General features: G+C 36.5%; 1 protein-coding gene across 2 annotated transcripts in view; it reads right to left on the bottom strand.

Moving 5' to 3' along the window:
- Positions 1-6404: 6404 nt before the first annotated feature.
- The window catches only part of LOC107091095 (aggrecan core protein-like), a 26170-nt gene continuing 14946 nt past the window's right edge, over positions 6405-17628 (bottom strand). Inside the window, exons 14-21 of one of the 2 annotated variants that reach the window (XM_015384841.1) lie at positions 16320-17624; positions 14848-14922; positions 14024-14137; positions 10646-10804; positions 10458-10540; positions 8657-8801; positions 8130-8312; positions 6405-8030 (exon numbers count right to left, since the gene is read on the bottom strand). In XM_015384841.1, the coding sequence (XP_015240327.1) occupies positions 7975-8030; positions 8130-8312; positions 8657-8801; positions 10458-10540; positions 10646-10804; positions 14024-14137; positions 14848-14922; positions 16320-17624 (2120 nt within the window). In that variant the 3' untranslated portion in view covers positions 6405-7974. The remainder of the gene's footprint in view (positions 8031-8129; positions 8313-8656; positions 8802-10457; positions 10541-10645; positions 10805-14023; positions 14138-14847; positions 14923-16319; positions 17625-17628) is intronic. The other variant, XM_015384842.1, reaches the window with a different exon arrangement.

The following is a 17628-nucleotide window of genomic DNA, read 5'->3' as shown; positions in this document are numbered from 1 at the left end:
AATAGAGGCTCGGTCGGAAACACTGGTTTTCATATATTTCGTTCCGCCAGTTTTTAAATTTGATGTTAATTATGGATTTAAGAAAAGTAATCACACAGATAAAACTTATAAATATGCAATGGTTTGCATAGCACACCATATAAATAATAGTGTTAATTAAAATTATAATGTAGCGATTTATAGGTATTATCCTAATCTTTTTTTTAAAAGGGACAGTTATATATATTTAAACTGCAATAACATATTTCTAAAAATATTTGTTATAGTTGTTTTACAAAGGAAAACATGTAGCCTATGATTAATTTTCTTATATGATTGAACAGTTTTACACATGTCCACAGATATAACTTTAAAAGTGAATCCAGAAGAAGCGACATGACACCATATGCTCAATAGTTTCATCCACACAACCAAAAATATATATTTATATATTTGCCATTGAAAGGTAATACAGATGTGCAATTTTAAAAATAACCTCTTTGATTTTGTTCATAACTACGAGGGGCGTTCAATAAGTAATGCCTCTGGCCCACTTCCAGATGTTTGATCGAGCTGAAATTTTGCATGTGAAGTATTTTAAATCTCTATAGATTAAATAGCAAATTACAGCTCTGAACTAATTGTGGTTTCTGATTTACCGGTGTTAAAACTGAATCAAGTCTGAGTTTTTGTATTTGAAATGACGCACACAATGGGAGACTTTTGATCACATGAAAGAAACTTATAGTTACTTTCATTTGATAATGTCCCATAATATAACCTTGTAAAACATTTCGCAAGGTCATGTAACGGTATCTTCACCGTAAATTACTTTAATTTCATCAAAAGTCTCCCGTGTCCTTTCCAATAGAAAAGCTCATCGCTCGACACTCAACAGGCTCCATTTCAGACTTTACTCAATTCAAACACCTGTAAGTCAGAAACGACAAGTTGTTCAGAGCTGTAATTTGCTACTTAATCTATAGAGATTTAAATAACTTCACATGCAAAGTTTCAGCTGGATGTGGGTCAGGGGCATTACTTAATGAACGCCCCTCGTATATCATTAAAGTAGCAGGAAGATCAAGTTCCAGAGTTTCATGTCCATGAGAGTTAATTGATGCTTACATATAGGGGTAGCAACTGGAACAAACCAGTTCCTTAAAAAACAATTTTTACATCTCTTATCTGTAAGTTGAATACCAGAAACAGTAGGAGAAGAGCGTTATACAGGTAGAGAGGTAACTGCTATGATGTTCTGTGCTAAAGAGATCATACCGATAGGAGTACAACTGATCACCATTTCAACCTCTGTTATAGAGTTATCGATACCATATTTTCTTATAAAGGATTAGGAGTAAAATTCCCCATTTGCATTCATTAGACCATTTAAAGTGTTACAATTATTTATAAAACAGCTCTATATAAAAATGTTTTGCTTTATGTACTAAATGCATGTTGTTCCATAGAATACAGTTGTGAGGTGAAGAGTTGATTATCCACCAGCTGCATCTTATTATTGCTAAAGTATTAAAATAGAGTTAAACTTTTTTGACAGAGAAGCCAATAAGAACAGCAAGATGAAGCAAAGTCGCCATCTAGAGTCAGTCTTTACAAATGGTTTAATATTGCCAGCAGACTGCACGTTTATGAGAATTAACCAAATTTATATTGTATCTTTAATATGGTTTTCCAACTGTGAATTATAAACGGATCTTTCTCTTTCCTTAATCACGTCAACAACAAAAAAATGGACGCACTTTGTAAAATATAAAATATATGATCAATCAATCAATAAATCATGCATATTGGTTTACATCAAAGCTGCTTTATAAAATCCGAATACTTTCATACTTCATTAGCTTATTTGGGCTTAAGTGCTTTGCCCATTGGCACATCAACATATGGTAACTACAATCAAACCCACAAGTTTGCAAAACCACTATTTGTCCTATTGATCCACAATCTTATCTTATTTTTGTTTTTAAATATTGCTTTTGCTTTCAAATTGAAAGGTTAAAAACTGTTTATATAAAAGTAAAAGTATGTTATTTTTCATTTTAATATTTATTGAATTTTAGGTCTTAAGTTTTAGGATCTTAAGTTTAATTAATCTGGTTATTTATTTACAACCTTCGCCCACAAGGTTAGGCTTTTAGTTATTGGTGTGTGCATGTGTGTATGGGTGTGTTTGTCTGTCTGTGAACAGATGACCTTGAAAAGTTATGAAGGTATTTTTAAGAAATATTTTACCAAAAGTGCACCTCAGCCCAAGAAATAATCCACAAAAATTTGGTAAGGCCCCAGATCATGTGTGAGTTTTAGCTATAGGTCTAAGTCAGAATAAGGGGCAAGTTTTGCTGCTTGCATTGGCTCAGAGTGCTTTTCTAAATTATTTATGTAATTATTATTATTTTTTTTTTTATTTGTATTGCTTTGTGGCGACCTAGTGGTTAAGGAATTGAGCTTGAAATCCCAAGGTTCTAAGCCCCACCCCCACAGACTGTCACTCTGGGTCTCTAAGCAAGACCCTTAACCCCTGATTGCTCCCCGGGCGCCCCACGATGGCAGCCCACTGCTCCCCAATGGGATGGGTTAAATGCACAGGTAAATTTCTCTGATGTGAGATCAATAAAAAAAGTTAAATTCAATCAAATTGTTTTAAGTTTTATTATTTCCAGTATCTGCTTAGCCTTACAGTCATTTTCTTCGACTTAATAAGTCTCTCAAACATTTTATCATCATATTTGCTTTGTTGCCTATAAGAACCACTTTGGTCCAAGTTTTGAATGTTGGAAAAAATTGTTTACATTTGACTCAATTTGACTGTGAGAGAACTCATGGTCCACTTACTGACTGCAAGCAATTAAGATCCTGTGGCTGCAACACAGCCCACATCATCAGCCTTCCACCGCTGTGGCTGACAGTACAGCAGATACACTCTGCATTAACCTGCTAGCTAAACTCAATTGTTAGGATTATTTTGTTGTTGTTGTAATTTCCTCTTCTGAGAATTATCTAGGGCATTCTCCTTGGAAGATTGCCGACCGTATTAAAGGCTGAAATCCAAAAATGTATCTCTTTAAAGAATAAAGAGCTTTAAATAACTTTATAATCACTTTCAGATTGATGGACAGCAATGGTTGCTTCTCTAAGTTCATTGCTCCTTTCAGCCATTGTATAATGTTCACACATCCCCATATTCTCCTGAGCAGTAAACTCCCCAAACCTTACATCCTTACTAAGGATAAGAGTCAGCTGTTTGGTTGAAAAAGGTTTCCTAAGTTGTAAGGAGACGAGGTTTCCTCATTTTAGGCTTTAGAAATAAGCCAAACTTGCTCAGTCTTTTCTTATTGTCCTGAAAGATTAAAAACATGGAAGCAGCATCTGCAAACTTTGATTTCAGTTGTACAATATCCTTAAATAAAGAGGCATTAAATATTGACACCCCAGGAATGAACAGGTGCGGTTAGGGTGAGAAGAGGAGAGCTTGTAAAAGAACTGCATTCAGAAGTTAAGTCATACGACAACCCTGCCTGTTAGGCAAACAGAAATTCACTATGTTGTTATTATTTCTGTGAGTCAAAGAGCTATCTATTTATTCCACGTACCGCTGCAGGAACACTAAGCCCTCTGAGACTTGGGTAAACAGGTGAAAGGCGATTAAGTCATCCTTACCAAGAGCATTCAGGAGGAGGTCCACAATACTGAGAAACAGACTGTAAAAACTCATTCCTCTTTTCTTTGGGGGGGTTTATCAGGTTTTTCCACAAAACTTCTGTTTTTTTCCAAACAGAAATTACTCACACACTTAGTGTCACACAAGGATGAAACAGACAAACAAAAATAACTTTGTGTCATTTACTTTGTCTGTATATGCCTCATACACATATTTTTAAATTTTGCATGACACTTTTCCAGCATGTTGCTAGTTTTTCTCCACATTTTCCCATCATCAATAAATCCCATGGAATCCATCACAGTTTCAGTGTGTTTCCATAGAATAAGAGAATAAAAATCAGTAATATTCAAAAAGCCAAAAGTTGGGAATTTGAATGTGATCTAAATAACAAATAAAGGGCAAGTATAAAATTTCAAAGCAATGTGCTCATGAAATATTCATCAGAATAGATAAAACATTAAAGGAAAATGTCTCTAATTCATTATCATATTTGTTATAAACTGAAACAAATCAATATAGAGAATCAATTCTGACAATTTGAAGGAAATTATAGAGAGAGTTTAAATAGACATAATTATTCACACAGGCAGACATTCTCAGTATGTTGAAATAATCATGTTTCATTTTTTAACAAAAAAGTAAAGATCCTTGATTCCATATTTTCTTGATTGAAACATCTGGAAACTGGTTAAGCTCCTCCTGCCAAAGGCTCACTCACAAAGCAGTGGCTTCTTTTACTGTCTAGGTATCTGTAAATTGCAGGGTCTACATGATATTAAATAAGGCAATTATTATTAAGGTGAAATGTCTCAATGTATAATTTTATTAATACTTGCAATATGAATTATTTGATTTGTATGCATTTAATGCTCAGTGGCGCAGTGGGAAGCTTCTGGGTTCTGAGTTTGCATGTTCTCCCTGAGCATGCCTGGGTTCTCTCCGGGTACTCCGGCTTCCTCCCACAGTCCAAAAAACATGTCTGTTAGGTTAACTGGCTTCACTAGTCCGTTTGTAGGTGGGAGTGTGTGCGAGAATGGTTGTTTATCTCTGTGTTGCCCTGCGATGGACTGGCAACCTGTCCAAGGTAAACCCCGCCTCTCGCCCATTGACAGCTGGAGATAGGCACCAGCACCCGTTGCGACCCCACTTGGGACTAAGCGTGTTAGAAAAGGCCTAGGCCTAGTGGTTAGGGCATAGGGCTTTGAATCCTGAGATTGGGAGTTCGATCCCCCACTCCCCCAGACTGCCACTCTGGGTCCCTGAGCAAGACCCTTAACCCCACACTGCTCCCCGGGTGCCGCACAATGGCAGCCCACTGCTCCCCAAGGGGATGGGTTAAATGCAGAGATAAATTTCTCCAATGTGAGATCAATAATGTTGAATTTAATTTTAATGATAATTGTATTCCTATTGATTTATTAAGCAACTCTCTCCATACTTGGGGACAGTTGCAACACTTGACAAATTCCTTTCAGCTTTATGTTAGTCGCTTTATATCAAGGTTCTACGTCTTGCACCTGTATGGGTGTTAAGGCCCTACGTTTTAAGGGACAGGTATACATTTAATTTCTATGAATATCCTGGTTCTAATTCAAATAACTTGTGAGAGATTGATAGAAATGTTGCAACTCTTCCCGCTCTCTCCTACATCAAATTAGTAATTACAGAAATCTGTCAGCTCCATTATTTTCTAAACAAAGGAAAAGCTTTTCACTGGGCTGACATGAAATCAACGGAGGGTTAGTACGTAGGGGTAGTGTTTAGGGGCCGGTCTGGGATTGGGCCAAGTTCTTTAGAGTCCTGCTAATTGCTTGAAGATTTGACTCAGGTGTGTTAAAGCGGCGACACATCTAAAAGGTGCAGGACATCAGAGCTTGAGGACTGAAATTGAAGAACCCTGCTCTAGGGAGTCTAAATTTGCTCATAAGCCAGTGATCATCATGAGCCAAGAAATTATGGTTAACCCTGAAACGCATTCCTTCCTTAGTCTACTGTTTTTAATATCCTCAAGCAGAACCAACAAGCATCTGTTGTGCACCGTTTTGCACGTGTGTCACAACAGCACTTAAAATGTTTACAGCAAACAGTGTAGATTTTTCTCACTTTGTAACATGTTGGTGATCTACGGTACAACTCACCTTGTTAACCATCTTAGAGAGAAATATCATGGGGAGAAAATGTTTGAATATTGTGAGGACTTAGATTTGGGATTTAAAAAGGGTTATGAATTTTTTTTTTTTTTTTTTATGTGATAAATCCTTGTGTATAGTGGCAGCTCAGCACTGCAAGCATATATAACAAAGCAAAAGTTGATCTACAATTTAAGTTTCATATGAAGTGAAAATAAATGCCTGAGAGGAGATATGATGCATTCTGGATTCAGTTCCCTACCTGACCATCTAAGTTTCCAATGTCTTCACAATCTGCATTCTTTAAACTAATGGGTCACTGTGGCCACAGATTCCTATGCAAAGCTTGATTTATATAGGTCTTGGCATGGATTAATGACATCTGCAAGTTTCGGTCCCTGCTTTGTGCATAATCTATCTTTATAGATGAGACCCCAGATCTGGATAAGTTGCTTACTGTAGGTAAAATGTTATGTCTCTTTCATTTCTTCTTCATTTCCTGTCTTCGAGGCTGTAGAGAAAAGGCCACCACTTAACACAAAAACCGAGACCCAACTGCTGTTATCTATCGAAGTGGCTGAAACAGATCCACAACAGACACGCCTATTGCATTTTTGCTTTATTGTGCAGAAGGTGATAACATGAGGCACAGCCCCGGCAAGCAGCAACAGTGATGAAACTCAAAGGCACAAATGACATAAAGCCCAAAGAGCTGGAAGTTTACATAAAGGTTATATCCTCTTGAGTTGAAAACATGAGAGAGCACTTGTGCACTGCACAGAACTAGGAAATGTGATAAATGAAAACACAGATAAAATGCTGTAAATAAACCCAACATGACAAACTAATCGTCTTAAGCATTTTATATTATTCCCCAAACCAAAAACATGGAGCTCTGTGCTGCTGCTGTAGTCTCATATAACCAAACAGAACTCTTTGCAATCCAAAAGTAAATTTTTTTTCCCAAGTTAAAATGCTTTAAAGGTCACATTCTTATCCAGCCATTTATTTTTTGCACAAAAAAAACTCATTTTTTTATATGTTTTTGGAGCAAAAGTCACAATGAGCTAAACCTTCAGCCAATGGACAAGATGCATATTTGTAACAGTATTCCTGCTGGCCTCTAGGCCCCAAATGTTGGTTCATTAAGTACCTGCTTCTCAACTGTGAAAGATTATATAAAAAAAAAAAAACAATAGACCTATTCACTTTATATTTTGGTATTTTCCATAAAATACTTTCATAAATTATTGTTGCAAGTCATTAAGATATACAGACTTTTGTCCTAAATGGCCAGATGTGTTTTTATTTTATATTAAAGCTAAAGCTGAAACAATCAGAAATCTGTATTGTACATTCAGGCGAATACAGTGTGCAATTCATATTAGTGGGATCTTAAAGAAATACTGGGTGTTTTTGTGTTTAAATATTTTCTCTTCCAGCTGCATTTACAGTCTTGTACTTGTTTTTATTCAAAGTCAAAACCCTTATTAGCATAGTTGTGCAGGAAGAGAGTTAATACGTTCAGATAGACAATAAAAAAAAAACATATTGTGTTTCTGCATGAGGTAAACAATACCCCCCTATGTAATTTACAGGTTTGATATAATATATTGATATAGCTTTGGTTAACAACGGGGTCCATGTGGTTTCCAGATGTGTTTTCTAAGGTGTTTTTACCGAGCATTAAGCCAGAGCTACAGCACACAATGCAGCAGATCTGGTTAACTGATACAGGCTAAAGCAATGCAACCCTATATAGGAGCTGGGGCATTTGTGGGCTGAGATAAAAAGCACCAAATTAGCACCATTGTGAAATGATGCTTTATCAGGATTAAACAACCTGCCAGTGTATCCCACTGTTAACATTTCAAGCAGACAGTCTCGTCATGTCATTCACTTCCACCTTCGTGAAGATTATTCAACATAAAATAAAACATAATAAATTGTTCTGAAACATACTATATGATCTTTGTTCAAACTTAACAGCAGGAATAGAAACAATTATAATTTATATTTAAAACACTGAAAGAAATTAAATATATTCATACACAGTATATATAAGGAATGAGGGTTTTAAACAATTGCTACCATATCGTAGCAGCCTTATAATGGCCAGTCAAGCATTTTGGTTCATATTAGAAAAAGATATTTAATGATTCCCTTTTTTTTTTCTTTGAAAAACTAAATTAAGTTGTTATTCCTGTTGCTTCTTTCCTTTATTCTGTTCCTGGCTTTAACTGCAAACACAAAGAAAAGAAAATCACAACACATTGCGAATATTATTTTGAAATGTATCAGTAAGTTTGTAAAATACTCTGTAGGGTTTCTGCTCTCACCATCAGTACACTCCACTCTTGGTTTCTCCCACTGCCCGTCAGTCTGGCACCGGACCACTGGTAGATGGCGCTGTCTAAATCCTGGGTTGCACTGATAACGGATGATGGAATTGACAGGATACACCAGCCTCCTCTTTCCAAAAGTATGAGCGTGTTTCACCACTGGTGGGGCTCCACAGGACACTGCAGGCATAAAAAGCCAACTGGGTCACAATTCTTGTGAAAAGGAACAAGAAGTTTTTCCCAGAATGACTGCAGAAAATATGCTTTTTTCACTATGCAGGGACAATATGGGGACTTAGAGAGTTTAGGTTAGGTGTAGGGTTTGGTATGCGATTGTAATAGTTAGGGTAAGGTCATGGTTAGGCTGTAGAAATAAATGCAGTATGAACGGAAGTCAATGGAAAGTCCCTACAATGATAATGGGACAAAATCGATGGTTTTAGTTGCAATGACTGTTAAATCGTCTGCAGGACAGCTGACAGAAATCAAAGCAGGAGATAAAATGCTTTTTACAGCCAGCATACCTGGTCCTTTCTTGCAGGTGAAGGGCAGGTGATAGTTGCAGGGAACATCGTTCCATTTGCCGTTCTCATGCCAGATCATCACCACACAGTCCTCTTTTGAATTAAAGTAGTTATCAGGCTGATTCAGCTTCCAGTTCTCGTATTGCTAAAGAAGATGTGAGAGGAAAACATGGCAACATAATTCATCATAGTGACATATATATTTTTTTTCTAATGGGCATTTTTAACCATATTTTCATAAACTGTGTATTATAGAAAAATTAAAATCAGTTAAGTAAGCCATATATGGAGAACCACAATTCTTTGAAAAATAAACATCATCATTCCAAACCTTACAAATAGGCTTCCATATATAAAAAAGTACTAATAGCCAGAGGTGTCAAATTTTACTTAAGTACACTTTTTAGGTATCCATACTTTACTCCATTACTTATTTTTCTTCCTACTTCTGACTTCTACTCATTACATTTATACACAAGTATCTGTATTTTCTATTCCTTACATTTTTAAAACAAACGTTACTCGTTACCCTTAGGTTTAATGTTTATAAATATTTATTTCAGGTCATGTGCGCCATCCAATGCAGATCATTGGCACCATCCACATGTCTGAAAGGTCGGACACAGGTGAGAGCGCATCGGCAGATGGAGAGGAAACCAACAAGACCTCCTTCATCCTTGGCCCTATCTCAAAGAATTTTTAGAAATAGTCAAAAAATCGAGCTTTCAATTCGTATAGCGGCATCTGGCTGTTTTTTAAAGGTCACTTTATACATTTATACTTTAAGTAGTTTTTAGAACACATACTTTTTCACTTTTACTTAGGTAAAGAGATCAAGGTGATACTTCCACTTTTACCAGAGTTTTTTTTTTTTTTTTTAAGTATCTATAATTCTATTTAAGCAACAAATGTGTGTACTTTTGACACCACTGCTAATAATCTGTTTGTCTGACCTTACTTTATCCTGTGTAGGTGCTCCTGTTTACAGAAAACATATTTTTTCTTGCTGCATATTCGTTTTTTTCTTATTTTATTTTTTGTTTTCCCAAAGGAGTAAAGTATTGTTCTCAAGTCTTTTCCCACCACTCATCCTTGCCGTGGTAAACCCTGAATTGAGCAGCTGCAAGAACAGGCCTGTTGTTTCCTTTTTATACATGTGGGTTATTTTATTGTATCTTAGTAATTTATAATGATCTTTCATGAGCAAGAAAGCATATATTAATATTTTAATAACGTTTTATATAAATCTTGCAATGTTATTAAGTAAGACAATTTGTTTTTATACTTCTTTCAGTCCTTTGTTGTCACAATGTAATTGTTTGCATGTTTAATTTTCATAGATTTTAACTCTATAAACTATCAAAAGTCACGAGAATTGTATTTCTGATGTAGAACTGTATTGTGGCTGTTGCATTTTCTTTGACTATGTAGTAAAACCTACTTATGATGACAAGTTATTATATGTGAATGAATTGTGTGTCATGAAGCTTGAATATCTTTGCTCTTTCTTGTTCTTCTTAATGTTGGTCGGTTTTTATTGTTATTGTTTTTGTTTTGCTTTTCTACATTGTTTTTGAGCTTTTATTTATGGCTGCTGTTTTATTGGTTACCTTGTTGCTTTCAACCAATGAGTGTTTCAAAATTATTTTGTTAATAACTCCTTTTGTAGAGTTTTTTTTTTCTGTCTTTTGATGTTATTCTAAAAGGTTTCCAGTCACTTTGTAATGGCTCCTCTTTATCATCAATTTTTTTTTAAATGTTAATTAAACTCCTAAAACTCCACTGTAATGCTTATATTCACCAGCGGAGTGCCATCAGTCCACTGGAAATCATTCTCCACTGTTTTGTCATTCAGGCCAATCCACTGGTAATCCTGCATATTTGCTGTTGAGGAGAAACACACACAGTTGTTATTTTTTGCATTTATATTTTTATTACCCTTCATTGTTCCTCTTTTTTATCCAATCATACTCAACATCAACCACTCACCGCTAACAAACTGTTGCTCCTCTGGTGTGATGATGCTGACAAGGTGTGCATTCAAGTCACGGCAGCGTTTCTCTGCATCTAACCACTCCTCCCTTTCAGAGAAGTGCAGGTAGCAGTTTCCCTGAAACTTCGTCCAGCCATCTTCACACCACTGCTCCTCTGCAGCAGTGAAACAAATTATATCAGAAAGTACCTTACAGAACTAAAGCTAGACTTTGTCTTTCAGGGTTTAAAGTTTCATCCATATGTATTTAGGTATAATAACATTGTGATGATTCTAATTATATCCCTCCATTTTAAAGTCATACATAACGAATAGTCTTTTAATTTTGAAATAAAAATAATTCCCATTTATGCTACTTCTTAAGTTGATAAAGACTTAATTTGTCCTCTTGCTAAAATTACTTTGCTGTGTTATTTCTTCAAAATGATTACTTAAACAGATTTTTTTGTACAATTTTATCCTGAAAATAATAAATCATCTTAACAAATGCAAAACAAAATTTTTCACTAAAAAACAAGGCCTACAAAATAGTTCATATTCTTACACTCAACTCTAAAAACTTTGTACTCAACTTTCCCAGAAAGTATAACTCAAGACATAATTTGGTGTCTCAGATAAAGAAACATTTAAAATCCAAAAAGCTAACCCTCAAGCAAAACAACTTTTAAATTACAAAAATGCTAAAGTATCTTGGATGTTAAAGGTATATTGGAGGATTTTCTGGAATTTTTGAAAAGACCCGTCCTCTCTACTTTAAAAAAAAAATAAACATGCACAACCCTGTACCCCCTCCCCAGAGGGATCACTTATTAAACGTGTGCGAGAGCATGCAAGAGCCCATTTCTCCTCGTGCACGCCATGTTTAAAAGTTGCTGTTTGCATCGCTCACACAAGCTTACTTTCCAAAAGAAGATTTTCAAATTTTCCACTATGTCAGACTCTCCACCTGTAAGTGAAAATGGCTACGAGCATATAGGACGGCCTTACATAAACATATCACCAGAATGATTGACAATTAGGAGGACAACTTATTTTGATGATCCACCTGGAAGAAGAACATCCTCCATTCTACCTTTAAAGGAAAGCACTTTGGGAATGCTAGGATAGGAAACAAGAGCTTGAAAAGCTGCCTTTAAGTTTTCAGAAAGTATTCTTTAAAAGTTACAGCTACAACTTTTCCTTCAAAATAATATTTTCAAAAAAATAACACCTAGAGTGTTAAAGAATAAATTTTACCAAAATAATACTGTATAAAAAATTGTTTTATAAATTATGATAGGTCCAAAATGTATAAGTTTTTCCCTCTGGTTACAACGTCAATGTTGGGATGAAAGAATCCTGCACCAATAGGAATATTTGTAGAAGGTTGAAGAGGAAGGTCAGATACTAGATCTCGGTTGCTCCATGACAGAGCTGAGAAATAGTTTCTTCTCTGTGTTACATTTCTTAAATTCAAGCAAACCAAAACAAATGAGGGCTTGAAAGTAACATGCTTATGTTATGTACATTACATAAAAATATCAAGATTATAGGAAGCAAGCTAGACATTGTATTAAAATAATGTGTATCTTCCTAGTAAATGAGCAATAATTTCCAAGAAATAACAGTAAGTTCTTTAAAAGCTCCTCTTGTTCATAAGGGGAGTATCTTAAAAGTTCCTGAAAAACCTTTAAAACATAACAAAGAAACTTTTTACACATTTGGGAAAAAGTATCTGGTAAGTTTAAGAAACTGTAGAAGTTCTGGTAAAGTGTCAAGCACTATTTAATCCACAAGTTCTGCGAAATCCCTGGAAGGAAACCCAAGAGAATGGATGATGCTGATCCAATCCAGTATTGCTATCGCTTCTTATTTCAGTCCAACCAAAGGACATTTCCAATCCAAAAGCTATGTCTGGACTTAATGACATTTGTCTCAACACTTTTTGCTGACAGCTGCTCTGCAAGCTGGCTGCTAACCAAAACACATTTCCTTAATGGACGTGGGTCCCATGACAAGTGAAGTGAAAAGAGTACATCCATGTTGTGGTTGGCAGCCAGCTAAAAGAGGCACATAGAGCATAGCACTATTGCTAACTTCTAATCACAATATACTACTGCATAAAAATATTTGACGCTACAAGGTAAAACTACAATTTGAAACATTTGCAAAATTGTTATACTGAGAGTTACTGTACAGCAGAGGCTCCTTTCCGACCCAAAATATAACAAACTTATTTAAACATTTGAAAGAACATCCGTTTGAAGAGCACAGGGAGAACAGCAGCGGCAAAAGAAATCTCTTCTAGTCGTTTTTAAAACAAGGCAAACTTCCAGCTACTGGAACTAATATGGACGCTTACATTTTTCACATTTTTTGTCGCTAAGCCAATTTGTTTCATTTGGACCATTCATTTTTAAACAAGCTTAGTACTTTATTTGAAAAAGGGTAGAGTAAAAAATAATAATGATATTGAATTTATTTGTAATGCATTTGCTACATTTAAAAGAATATAAAAACAACAAAAAAAAATTAAATCAGGCGAGATTAAAGTAAAGTTAGGATAAAGATTTCTTGAATAGTAGAGAGGTTCGCTGCTTATGGCTATCTGTGTTGAATTTATTAAAGACATTCAGTGTAAATATATTTTTTTCAGGGTGGGATCTTTCCTGTTAACACCACTACTGTTTTTTGTTTTTTTTCTTTTACATCATCTGCTGACCTTATTCTAATCTAAAGTCACCTTTTTGAATATACGTACATACTTACATTAGTTTATGTCATACTTGCCAGTAGAAAGGAGTTTATTACACCCTCTTAAAACACAACAATAATGATGTTTTAATATTAAGGCAAACAGAACTCTAGCATTAGAACAGGATCCATATCTAGATATTTAAATTCAGGCCTTGGATCAGATCACAAGTGAAAATAAATAAGAATAAGAATTTTTGTTACCCTACAGGTAAGAACTTGTGAAATAGACCATAAGTCCTGGCAAATAACCAAGTAAATACTAGGAAAGTAACCTGCAGGTCTTGGGTAAGAGCCAGGTACTGGTTTCAGGAAATTAAACTGTACCTTCCAGGAAACCACGGTAAAGGAACACAATATGTAACTGCTGCCTAATGCAGGTAACATGACTGCAAAAAAATCACCTTCTCAAATAAAAACAGGTGTATTGAAGGGTAGTGTTTTTAATTATACAACTTTAAAAAATAAGTAATATAACAAAGATAAAGAAGTGTCCCTTTATTTTTTTACTCCTGCAGGTATAGGGCTATGGTATATGTTGGTAAACACACCCAGAAGTCATACTTTCTTAACTTCACCATCTCTATGGTTGTTTTTGACTGGTAGTTGTTAGTATTTATTAGCTGAAGCTGATCTCGTACCGATATCACAGCGTTCCCCTCTGTAGCTGGGCAGGCATAAGCATTTGAAAGAGTCTGAACTCTCCACACAGGTGGCTCCATTGGCACAAGGGTTTGGATGGCACACTTCTGCCTCTGGAAAAAATGGTGGGCAGTTGACACTAGCGTTTGAGCGAGGGTTGAAAGTGGGGTTGGGGTGGGGGGTGCACTACCAAGCTGAGGTAATTTAAGATGTGATCAAAGGGCTTTCACATCTCCACAAAAAGAGGTTTGAAATAGTAATGGTACGTTCTACGACTTTGGATTCAAACTTACAGTTAGAACTTTTGGAGGTTGCTTTGAATGAATCCATAGTTGCAGAAACAGATTAGTTTGTTTGGGGGTTTTAGATTGGGGTAGATGAAACTTCAGGAAAGCCAGAATGAAAGCACAGGTTTAAAGTAGCAGAGCATAGCAGAGCAAAGGCAATGTGCTGGCAGAGCAGACCAAAAAAACAACATAAACATATACAGTATGCCAAACATGATAAACATGTTTTACATGAAACGAGCAGAGCTGATGCTTGTTTAGACTAACATTCTGAATGATAAACCCAAGTCACATTTACGAACAATAGAAACAAAACAGAAACGTTGGTGGGATGCAAACCACAGTAGGACAAATCAACAATGCGAGGTTTGATGGGAAATGTGAAGTGAGACTGATTGATAAACCCAGTCCATACAGCTAAGTCTAATGAACAACATGCAGAACAACAATGCACATGCAAATAACAAACAGAATTTATCAACAAAGCCACAAATTATAAAACAAAGTGGGAAGAGGAGAATGAATTCCTAGCTTACCATAGCAGTGAGCATCTCCTTCCTCTAATATGCATGAAGCATTACCGCAAGGGTTTGGTTCACATGGATTTGAGGCTTTCGAGACAGAAAAAAATCCTAAGTTAGGTACTGTTTTTATTTTTTCTTTATTAAATATCAAATTTTGAAAATCATTTAACAGATTAATTCCTCTTCACTTAATTTCCAAGGGCTGGATCTCCACCTTAACATCAGGCATTACCTAAACACCTACTCAACAATTACTAATCCATTAACTTAAATTAGATATATGGTATACTAGACAGGGAAAGCATCTAATACAGGCAGAGAAACTGATCCAGTAGAACGGATTAGGAGCTCTATATTAAGTGACTTGTATGTTCTTCCACTAGAAGTAATTAGAGAAAAATGTTTACTATGCACAACTGCCTCCTTGTCAGGATGGTTGCATTACAGGAAGAAGGTTCTGACCCTGAAGCTTGGCCAGCGTTCTTTGCTTGCTCTTCCCTTGAAAGCCTTGAAGGTCTTTCCAGGTATTCCAGCTTACTCCTACAGGCCACACCAATCATATTCGGTTAACTTGTGACTCTTAAGCTGCCCTTAGGTAGTCCATGAGCATTTACCAAGTTTTTCAAGCTGTTTTACCCTGTAATAGGCTGGCCGACAAGCATTGCTACTTTACAATAAGCCTAGTTTGTTTATTTGGAATGTCTCCGGATCTTTTGTGGTACTCCAGCTTCTTCTGGTTTGGCACGAACCCTGCAAGGCTTGAAACTAAAATTTCAGGCACAGACAACAGATGGAAAGATTAATGTTTACTTTTCCAGATTTACAAAATATTTCTTTCTATTTTTCTACACTAAAAAAGAATTATTAACGTATACTTGGCATCTACATTCCAAAAAAGTAAAAAAAAAAAAGATCCACTGGACTTTGTTTCCAAGTTTGAAGAAGTTTCACTTACAATCCAGGGCACGTCTTGAAACTTTAAAGCAAAGTCAAATGGATTGTTTTTTTACCTTTTTTGGAATGGCTATGACTTTGATGACTGAAAATCTTCACCAGCATTTTCCATCTACATAAGTATATTTAATTATTTTAACACCATTGTTTTATGTTAACAGGGTGGCACATCTGCACTCTGCAGTTTGCCTTTAGAATGCTAGAGATAGGCACCTGACCCACTGTGATCCTAATGGATTATGCAGGAAAGGAGAAGATATATGGATGGTTTCTAACTGGTAAATGTTCTTTATCAGTGATACAGGCACGCCTACTTAATCTAAACAAACAACCAAAACAAAAAACGATTGTTTTCCTAATAGGTGCAAATGGATACCTGGTAAAAGTCCTGTAGTAGTCAGCAACATTTTCCATTCCAACTATTTGAGTACAAAATAACAAGCAATACCAAGATTGGCAAAATATGAAAATGATCAATATCTTCAGGCAAAAGCATGCAAACAGAGAAAGAAAAAATTAGGTTGGCATACCTTTTATCACCTCTGGTGTTTGCACAAAAGCTGGCTTGGCTTCTGCAGAAGGAGCAGCTAGTCCTGCAGGCACTAATTCTGGACCTGGAGTTACATGAACTCTGGAGTTCTCTATCAGTTTGGCTTCATGTGTGCTGTCCTCTGTTTCTGTGATGGGCTCTGTAAGTACTTGGTCGACTGATGGAGCAAGTAAAGCCACCATCGATAGATTGGAAAATTCTTCTGAAGAAGAAATCTCTGAGGTGAAGGAAAGGTCCTTTTCTCCATCACCAGAGTAGAAACCACTTGCTTCTCCACTGTATTCTATTAAGTATTCTCTTTGTTCTGAAGGAACTTTATCATCTCCAGTTATTTCTGTCCTTTGACCCTGAGTGAGAAATGTAACACCATCTTCTCTGGCTGTATATGTTCCAGATCCAGAGAAACTTGATCCAGAATCAAAACTTAAACTTGAGATTCCAAATCCAGAAAATGTTCCCTCGCCTCCCTCTCCAAAGCTGTAGAATAAACTGCCAGAAGCTTCTTCATGCTCTCCAGATGGTGACACAAAAAGTTCAGTAAAGCCTGAACCCATAAAGGTCACACTATTAAAAGGGTCAGTTTCAATACCAGAGCTTGACCCACTGTGAATCCCAGATCCTGGAAAGTCTCCAGAAACGCTGGAAGTCAGTGGACCTCCACTAAGCATGAACTCCTCCATGGCAGTAGTTGGATCCATCAGTTTTTCATCTATCAAAAAAATGTGAGCATCTCCACTTCCAGAAATGTGTCCTGATTGTTCAATTTCACTTCCAGAGGCAGATCCTGATAGAAAACTACTCACCGAATCCAATCCTGATCCAGATCCAAACCCGGACATATCTCCACTTCCACTAAGCTCTCCAGAAACAGCTCTAGACCAAGGGTAGATAAAAAGTTCTGTGCTTCCCTCTTCGGCCTCTTGAGGTTCTCCTGAAGAAGAGCGTTCTGTTGATGCAAAGCTGTCAGCTCCAGAGAAAACCACTGTGATGCCAGATCCTTCTTCAATAAGTCCTGACTCTGGATCAATTGCACTGCCCAAACCTGATCTTCCACTGGGCAGCACAGTCCTTGTAGCACTAACCTGGTCTCCAGAACCAGAAATACCTCCAGAGGTAACCTGGTCTCCAGAACCAGACAGATCTCCAGAGGTAACCTGGTCTCCAGAACCAGGCAGATCTCCAGAGGTAACCTGGTCTCCAGAACCAGTCTGATCTCGAGAGGTAACCTGGTCTCCAGAACCAGGCAGATCTCCAGAGGTAACCTGGTCTCCAGAACCAGTCTGATCTCC

Source organism: Cyprinodon variegatus, unplaced genomic scaffold (genome assembly GCF_000732505.1).
Source record: "Cyprinodon variegatus isolate N-32 unplaced genomic scaffold, C_variegatus-1.0 Scaffold324, whole genome shotgun sequence".
Lineage (NCBI taxonomy): Eukaryota > Metazoa > Chordata > Actinopteri > Cyprinodontiformes > Cyprinodontidae > Cyprinodon > Cyprinodon variegatus.
This window is presented reverse-complemented; position numbering and strand designations above follow the sequence as displayed.